Source organism: Sorex fumeus, unplaced genomic scaffold (assembly GCF_029834395.1).
Source record: "Sorex fumeus unplaced genomic scaffold, SorFum_2.1 ptg000008l, whole genome shotgun sequence".
NCBI classification, from domain to species: Eukaryota; Metazoa; Chordata; class Mammalia; order Eulipotyphla; family Soricidae; genus Sorex; species Sorex fumeus.
This window is the reverse complement of record NW_026606065.1, coordinates 45,307,028-45,316,333: the sequence shown is the minus strand read 5'-3', so window position 1 is coordinate 45,316,333 and position 9,306 is coordinate 45,307,028. Positions and strand designations below refer to the sequence as shown.

General features: G+C 39.7%; 1 protein-coding gene across 1 annotated transcript; it reads right to left on the bottom strand.

Moving 5' to 3' along the window:
* Positions 1–675: 675 nt before the first annotated feature.
* LOC130017644 (uncharacterized) lies at positions 676–3,489 on the bottom strand. The gene is made up of 2 exons (XM_056108371.1): positions 2,095–3,489; positions 676–1,152 (listed from the first exon to the last, which is right to left on the bottom strand). Exons 1-2 carry the CDS (start codon positions 3,487–3,489, stop codon positions 676–678), a joined length of 1,872 nt encoding a protein of 623 aa, XP_055964346.1.
* Between the last annotated feature and the right edge of the window lie 5,817 nt (positions 3,490–9,306).

Below are 9,306 nucleotides of genomic sequence, written 5' to 3'. Positions count from 1 at the left end.
AAGGACAAGACACGGGCAAACTATCGGATTGAGTTTAATATAAAGTCTTAAAATTTAAATTAAAAATGGAATAAAGATTTTAACTTAGAGATTTTTCCCAAAGCAAACTTACTTGCTATAGAAAATGAAAAGAATCTGAAGTTTCAGGTTAAAGCATTACAGAGGCTGGGGAAAGGACACAGGGGCTGAGAACCATGCCTTGAAAGGTTGTTCCCAATTCAATCCCCAGCACCTCATCACCTCCAAACATGATGAGTTGTTTCTGCAAGACCCCTAAGTGCTACTAAGTGTGTCCAGAAGACCTCTAGGCACCATCTGGACCCAGGGAGCACTTCTGAATTGTCAGGTCTTAGTGTTATCACCCTGACAGAGAAATGCCTAGTACAAATCCAAGATTCCCCATCCTCACTTTTGAAATATCTCCCTTGCGTGCCCTCACCCCTCAAATAAAAAAGCACTCCTTTGAAAATAAAACAGCAAATGAAAACAAAATACGAAAGGTACATATTGCTATGGAAAAATAATTAAAGCCAAAGTAACTCTGACTCAATGCTGGGGGCGTTCAAGAACATGAAATTAAATGGGAATGCGAGATACTATAATACATTCAATCCTGAGAATCTAGAAACTTAATTAATCACTTAATTAATCACTTAATCCCCGTTATTCATCGATTTATTCGAGCGGGTGCCAGTAACGTCTCCATTCATCACGGTTGCGTGCTAGTGTAGCCCAATGGTATCTGTTCGTTTTAGGAACATGTAGAGCCTCAAACCGATCATTTAGGGTCTTGACGAAGAAGTCTGACCATCTTATAGGTGGACGTCCACGTGATCTTTTGATGTCTCGTGGAATCCAATCAGTAATGGCTCTAGTCCAGCGGTTGTCTGTAAACCTCATTACGTGTCCAGCCCATCTGATTTTTGATGTCTTGGCAAATGAGACAGCGTCCCTGATTCTTGAGCGTTGACGAAGATCAGAACTCCGGATTCTATCTCTCATTTGAGTGAATCGTGATATTCCAAGCATAGTTCTTTCGATTCCTCTTTGAGAGACCCGAATAGTGTTCTCATCCTGTTTTCGTAGGGTCCAGGTCTCTGAGGCATATGTTAATGCAGGAAGAATAGTGGAATCAAAGAGATGTGCTCGTAGCTGGAGGTTCTTTGTCCTTTTAGTTATTTCTTCAATGCTCTTGAAGGCATTCCAAGCCGCTCTCTTCCTCCTGCGCAACTCAGGTGCCAGGTCATTCATCATGTTGATTTCTCGACCTAGGTATATATAACTGTTGCATTCGGAGATGGTGGTTCCGTTGAGAGCGAATGGAGCGTCAGGAACAAGGCTGTTTCTCATAAACATTGTCTTCGCAAGATTCAGCTGTAGTCCGACCTTTCCACATTCACGGTCAAAGTTGTTCAGCATTTGTGCTGCTTGGTTGATGTTTGGTGTTATTAGAACGATGTCATCAGCAAAGTGGAGGTGGTGTAGTTGCCGACCATCTATCTTCACTCCCATGTTTTCCCATTCCAGCCGTCGCATGATGTTCTCGAGGGTGGCACTGAAGAGTTTTGGTGAAATGGTATCACCCTGCCGAACCCCTCTCTTGATATGGATGATTACTTCTTTGTAGAATGGTGAGATCTTGGTAGTGAATCCGCAATAGAGCTCACGAAGGATCCTGATGTATTGAGTTTGTACGCCCTGATTGGCTAGGGCTTCTATGACCGCTTCCGTCTCAACAGAATCAAAGGCCTTCTTTAAATCAATGAACATTAGACAGAGTGGCATCTTGAACTCCCGAGATACCTCAATGAGCTTGGTTACTGTGTGGATATGGTCGATGGTACTGAATCCTTTTCGGAATCCAGCTTGTTCACATGGTTGTCCTTCATCTAGTGTTCTGCTAATCCTATTCAGGATGACTCGAGTGAATAGTTTATAGATGACAGACAATAGGCAGATTGGGCGATAGTTGCCAATATCGTGGATGTCTCCTTTCTTGTATAGTAGTACAGTCTTGCTGGTTTTCCATTGGGATGGAACCTTGCATTCAGACAGGTAGCATGTGAAGAGTCGAGCCAATGTATTGATGAGTACTGATGGTAAGTTCTTCAGGTGTTCAGGTCTGATCTTGTCTGGGCCAGGTGCTCTTTGTTTCTTTACCGACGAGATGGCATGTTGGATTTCGGAAGGGAGAACATTGGGAACGACATATCCATCATGTGGTATGTGGTATGTGGGCAAGTGGACGTGGCTATTAAAGAGATCTGAGTAGAGGTCATGAATAATCTTCTCCATTGCCCTTCTGGAAGATGTGATAGATCCATCATGATGTCGGAGGGCAGTCATCTTGGTTTTGTAGTTGGTGAAGGACAGGCGGGCATTACGAATGTTTTTCCCAGCTTCTGCTGCATCTACCAGTACTGCTGCTCTCCTGTTTTTGAGGTCATCCTTGATGGCTTCTCTGCACTGTTTTGCCAGTTCGGACATTTGCTTGTGGTTGCCTGAGGCACGTGCCAAGCCACGTTGGCGAATAAGTTCAAGAGTGTTCGAAGAAAGACGGTTTTTTGTGGTTATCTCTCTCTTGGCATTCCTTGCACAATCATGGAGGTGCTGAATCATTCGATCGTATTTCTCATCAATGTTGTCAATGACGGCATCTTCCCATGTTGCCGCAACAGAGCCAAAGAGTTCCCAGTTGGTGGTTGTTCTGGGAGTCCTCTTCTTAAACCTTGCATTCTTTTCTCCTCGTTCTGTGAGGTAGAATTTTGCACGAAGAAGACGGTGGTCTGATCCCGTTTGGAATTTTGGGACAACAGCAACATCGGTTAGGCAAAACTGCCGATTGAATATGATGTGGTCTATTTCATTGTGGAACCGTCCATCGGGAGACTCCCATGTCCAACGTTTAGATTCAGCCTTTTGGAATTGTGAGTTACCATGGAAGGTTTTGGTTGACATGATGAACTCAGACAGTCTGTCACCCTGTTCGTTCCATTCCAGGCCATGGGTTCCGATGTGGACTTCATCGACTGATCTTCTTGGTCCTATCTTGGCATTAAAATCACCGACAATGATCTTGTAGAAGGTGTGATCTTCTTTATAGAATTTCTCCAGCTCCATGTAGAATTTCTCAGTTTCTCTTTCACCATAACTGGATGTTGGTGCATAGACAACAAAGATAGAAACTGCCGGTAGTGAGCCACATTTATTCAAGTGTAATCGTCCGATTCGGATTGTTAGGCATTCAAATGAATCAATGCTCGTGACTAAGTTTGTGTTGACAAGGATACCGACACCACCGACGCCTCTTTTATCACATGTTCCAAGGAACAGTTCTTCTCCAGTGTCGAAAACAGCATGATGGAATTGATGTCTTCTAGTTTCGGTCAGACCAATGATGTCGTACTTGATCTTTCGTGCTTGTACCATAAGGTCTTCAATGGATACAGCAAATGCCAGGGTACGAGCATTAAAAGTACAGACAATCATTTTTGTTTTTCTGCGTTTTGGCAGCCTATGTCTGCCTTGGTGTTTTATCAGCCTCTCCTTCCATATCCTTCTCGACTCTGCATACTCAGGGTTAGGGAAATGAGATCCATTTATTACTGGATTTGGCATATCAATTTGGTCTATTTGGCATAGACTACGGATAGCTTGCCAGGCTCTGCCATGCGGGTTTGATATTTAAGGATATTTAAGGTACCCTGAAAATTTAGAGAAAAGTAAATAAATAGTCGCGCGGCCGCAGGCCGCGTGCTCCCGGGAGCTTGTTGTGATAATCTCTGGATCCTGGCCTTTGTTGGGGTTACACGGCAGTTGGAGGGTGTAACTGTCTAGCTACTGACAGGTCCAGTCCCAAACCGTGCAGGCTTGGAGATCTCAGCCCCGGGTCCCACACACCTGGGTTCCTCTGCCAGTTCTGTTATGTCTGAGGCTTATCCAAGTGTGTGGAGAGTGGCCCCAGTAAGGCCTTGGTTGGGGCCTGCAGGTCTTCAGCTGTTGGGCCCTGGCGAGGATAGTCAGACACAGGGTAGGAGACTCTGCCTTGTGCTCTCCCGGGAGCTTGTTGTGATAACTAGAAACTTAAGGTTTAGAAATATTAACATAACCTCAACCGAGAAATATTTGAAGGGTGGTCCTTGTCCTTCAACTCAAAATAAATAAGCAAACAATATTCTAAGGAAGGAGATACCTTCTCTAAGAGAGTTATTGCTCATGCTTGAGAGGTCTTAAAACCAATAGCAAAGTAGGGATAGTGACAATTAGATTACATATTAGAGATTGAGTTGGATGTCATAAGAGAAAAAAAATAATTTAAAACCGAATTATCAGAGACAATTCACTAAAGGCTAAACATAATTTAAAAGGAATTAAATATGCTGAATATGAAAAACAAAAACATTCTCATTTTATTAAAAAATATGACTCCTTGGGAAAAGAGGCGATAGTTACAGGTGGAATTTCCCTCACAGAGCAAACCAAACTTCTTAATTAGCTGCATATTGAAGTGTTTCTGCCAATATCATTTTAAATTCTAGACTATGCACTGTTACAATGACTGGCAAAGTCATATTGGACTCATAGATAACTTTAAGTATTACTAAATTTTTCTACAACTTTTTTTTAAATATAACAGTTACAGAGACAAGGCGTTTTTATATACTCTAAGTTTGCTGGATTTTACATGCACTTGCATACAAATACAAGTTGTATGTCTCTGTATGCATGTGTGTTCTATTCATTACGGTTGTCAAGGTAAGGACATTGAAGTCTTGTGCGAAATTTATTTGTAATCAAGAGATGTGATGCACAGAAAAATAACATCTAGTTCAGACACTGAGGAGCTTCTCTTATTCTGATATTAAACAGTATAAACAATGAAATCCTAAATTTATCAAGGTATTGGAAATATTTTAATTATAATCACAGTGAATTCTTGTAACAATATATTGGAATTTTGTTTCTTTGAATGCCAATTCATTAATAAAGTAGAAATAAATTTTGTATGTACATCCTCAGAATAGTTTTTATGGTGTTAATCTTCTAAAAACTGTTAATGTCTATTCACAAATTTTGTACATGAAAATTATATTCACATTTTGGCACTCTGTAGTATCATTACAAGTTTCTTATAAGACTGTGGTTGTCATTGTTATTTAATTTTGCTGAAACATTTCTGAAAAGTTTTATGTAATGAAAAGATAAGGGATGCTTATATTTAGAATGTAAAGTTGATAGAGACAAGGAGGGCAGGTAAGGCAGATAAGGAATATGTCTCCGAAGAAGGAATCAGCTAGTCTAGAAAATCACAAGAAAGTGCCATATAACCTGGATGACCTCGGTCGTTCTGGATTGTGACACCAGAAGACAATCATTTTAGTATTCTCTCCCTTGTTCTAACTGACAATGTTCTTTGAACATAATATAGAAATGCTGACCCACATATCTTTGAAAAAATAGTATAAGAGGGCAAAGATTTGGCCGTTTTGGGGAATTCTTTTTAGGAGGCCCCTCCCATAATTTGTATGCTTCTCAGCATTCTTTGCCCTTACTTTCCCTCTCCTATCATAAAGACTTTTTTGGTATCTGCCATTAGGTTTCTGGTTCCTGGCTTTCAATATTGACTGCATAGGACAAGAACCTGAGTGTCTGCACCCACTATAACAAAATCACCAGTTTTCTGTTTAGATTACAGAAAGGCTGCATTAAGGAACTGTTATGGCCCTTCTTGCAGTGTGCTCAGTGCAAGTGATGCTGGAGCACAAGCAGCCGGTCTCTGTGGTCCCTCGTGACTCCCAGCTTCTAATGAAAATATTGAGTATTAAAAATACCCAGACTCATAGTTATTGGAAAGTAAAAAAAGTTATTGGAAACTGGAAGAGAAAAGAAAAAGAGCTCTTTTCCTTCTTTTTTTCCCCACTTGAGCAGGAATTTAGTATAGGACCCAGTAAGGTTAGGGAGTTTTGTGGGAGCTATTATAAAGACTCCTTGCATCCCTACGGGTTGTCAAGTATTTTCAAAAGATGACAGAAAATCACAGAGATGTCCATCTGGTGATCTCTCAGGCATTCTTACCCCTTGTCTTAGTCTCCTTGGTAGCCTAGGGCAGAGTTTTATCATCCTATAAAGCTCTAGGAATGCTCTGGTAGGACTTTGCAGATGCAATGTGTGTCAAGTCAATGGGGGAAAGGGGGAAAGGTAAATTGTGGCTGCCTTCCTCCCTGGCAAGGTGAAACAGATCTTCAGGCATAATTGCCCATTATCTCAGTTTCCCTGGCAGTTTAGGCTCAAGGATTTCCTACTCTCTTAGTTTGCTGTCAACTCTGATTCCAGGGAGAAACAGTTTTATGTTGCTGGCAAGCCCCAGGAATGCTGAGACAGATCTTGGGGATAGAATGTGTGTCAGGTTGGTGGGGTCAGATGGAAATTTGGAATGAAGAAACTGGTTTCCGCTGTCACTGGCAAAGGGACACTGAGGCTTCTTCTTTCAGTAATATCAAAGCAAAGTGAAGAGGCAACATACTTTCCTAACAAGTAACAAACCTCCTTCAAACTTTGGCATTATATATGATCTCCAGAGCTCTGTCACAAGTGATAGGGAATAAGAACCCGGAGTAAATACTAAGCATTGCAGGGTTTCACCCTCAAATCAAAAACCAACCAACCAACCAACCAACCAACCAAATAAAAGGCCCAGAATGATCCTTTGGCAAGTCTATAAAAGCACCCATGGAAACATTAAGAATAGAAAGCTGTAAGAGGAGACTTTTAATACGGAAACAGGACTTCAAAGAATGGATTCTATCCTTCTCCTAATTACAAGACTTAAAGTCAAATAGCTTAAAAACTGTTGGAGAAGAGAGAAAAAAAAAAACAAATACTTGAGCTCCTTGCCTCAAGCTTCAGACTCCCTTGCATGAAAACATCTGTAGAAAAGTTCATGGGAAAGTCATTTCATCCTATTCCACTTTTCCACTTAAAGGAATTAATATTCGGAGATGTGAGTCTTCTGGTATACAGAGAAGGAATTGCGTGTTTTCTTCAGTCCTTACCAGTGGTCCTCCTTGTTAAATCAGAATGCTAGGTGAGGAAGGCTAGGTGAGGCATAAAATTTGGGATGAACTGATATATTCTAGGTTTATGTTATATGCACAATCTGAATAAGACACCAGGCACCTTTTACAGAAGTCTAATGATATCTTGCTCTGAAGGGGTTGCCTCAAAATGTGCCACCGTGGCATTTAGATTATTTTGAACTAATGTTACTTCAGAGACAGCTGGTCATGTCCCTTCCTTCTTGAATTCAGAAATTGAATTTCTTATTTGGAAAAGTATCCTCCCTTTACAACTAAAGGAAATCACATTCTTATTAACCAATACAGGTAATTTCAGCCTAAAAAAAATGGTTGAAAGAACAATCAGACTATTGCCATGAACCCATGAGGACTTGAAATTCATTTTAAAAAAAACTCAATACTGCTAAGCAAAGTCATGTCTATGAACCTTGAACTTGTTTTTACAGATAAGCAATAAAAGAATAAACCAACCATTTATTTTGCAACGTATTAATAAGTATGCGGAAGAAGGCCACAGAAAATCCTGTTACAGATATTGTGTAGGTAAAAGCATCTCTGCCCTCCCAAGGTCATAAAAAAGGGTTTTTTCCTCCAGTTCTAATCACATTCGCTTTTTCAGATTTTCAAACTGACAACTCTGACACCCAATACATCATTGCCTGGGATGTTAAATTAGCATGAGATTTCTGAGATTTCACACCCTTGCATTGGCAAGGTCTGTGCTCTTGTCAGCATGAAGATGGCAAAAGGTATAGTTTCTTCATCCAGTTACTGCTAAAAGATTTAAGGGAGCAGTATCTCTTAAGAAGGAAATGTTTCAGGTTATGTGCTGGTAAGGTACAAAGTTGAAACAAACACCCAAGACATTTAAGAAACAAAAGACCTATCTCTGGAGCCTAGGAAAGGATTGAGATGCAGAATTCCAAGCATAAACTTGATGGATCTATGGGAGGATTGGTTCCACCTCTGGAACAAAAACCATGAAAAGATTATTGAATGAAGATTATCAGCTGCTCACATCTTTTCTCCTTGGCAACCACCATAGCAACAGAGGTGTGGAGGAGTTTGGGTAAACTGTACATGAAATAACTTGGCAGAGGGTGAGGCACACATAAGCCACCAGCATCTCTTTTTGAGATGTGGATTTTCATACTTGAAGGCCCATTCCTTTATTTTGAGGAAATTATCTGCACACCATTTGTGATGCACAAATACACCCTTCTGGAGAGACCTTATTGTCTCCAGAGAATACATCTGAATCTACTCTTTTTATCCCACCTTTTATTTCCCCAATAAAGGTGTTTTATTTCCCAAAAAAAAAAAAATAAATGAAAAAGGATGCATAATCTACAAACTCCCAATTTTTTGTTTGTTTTTTGGGTCACACCCGGCAATGATCAGGGGTTACTCCTGGCTCTGCAATCAGTAATTACTCCTGGCAGTGCTCAGGGGACCATATGGGATGCTGGGAATCGAACCTGGGTTGACCTTGTACAAGGCAAATGCCCTAACCACTGTACTATCACTCCATCACCCCCAATTATTTTTAAGATCTAAAAATATACTTGTTGAAATTCTGATTATTTCTCTATTTCTCATATTTGCTGGTCTTCATATAGAAGACATTAAGTGTTTATTGAATTAATCTGTCATGTGTCTATTTGGTTATTAGATTAACCAAAAGAACCTAAGAGAGGAAGGGGGAATTTCTGTCTTCACCAACAAAGTGCTTTAGCTTTATCATTAGCTGTCTTTCTTGATTGTTCAACTGAGAAGTAGAAAGAGGGTTATTATTTATTGATTTCCTAAAATTCCCAGAGCTTGCTTAGGCTTTATCTAATAAAGAACAGAATTTATTGGGTGAGTAAAATTATTATTAAATAATGAGACCATAAAATTTGAAATGCTCTCTCATATTATGTCTTGGAGCTGTAATTTTATAAAGTTTGGGTCATTGACATAGTTAAAAGATTGATGAATATTTGTAATTATTCCTCAGAAAACATATGCTTATTAATAAAATTAGGGACATTACTTCAGAGATTTTTGAGCTCATTGATGTTCATAAAAGATTTAACTTGATGATTAAGTCAACCTATAAATTAATTTCTACATAATAATTAGCATTCAATATACCATCTATATTTAAAATTGCATTGGACTTTATGAGTCACTTTGTAATTCAGTGGAGATAAGTGACTGGAAATATTAAATATTAAGAAAATGTTAT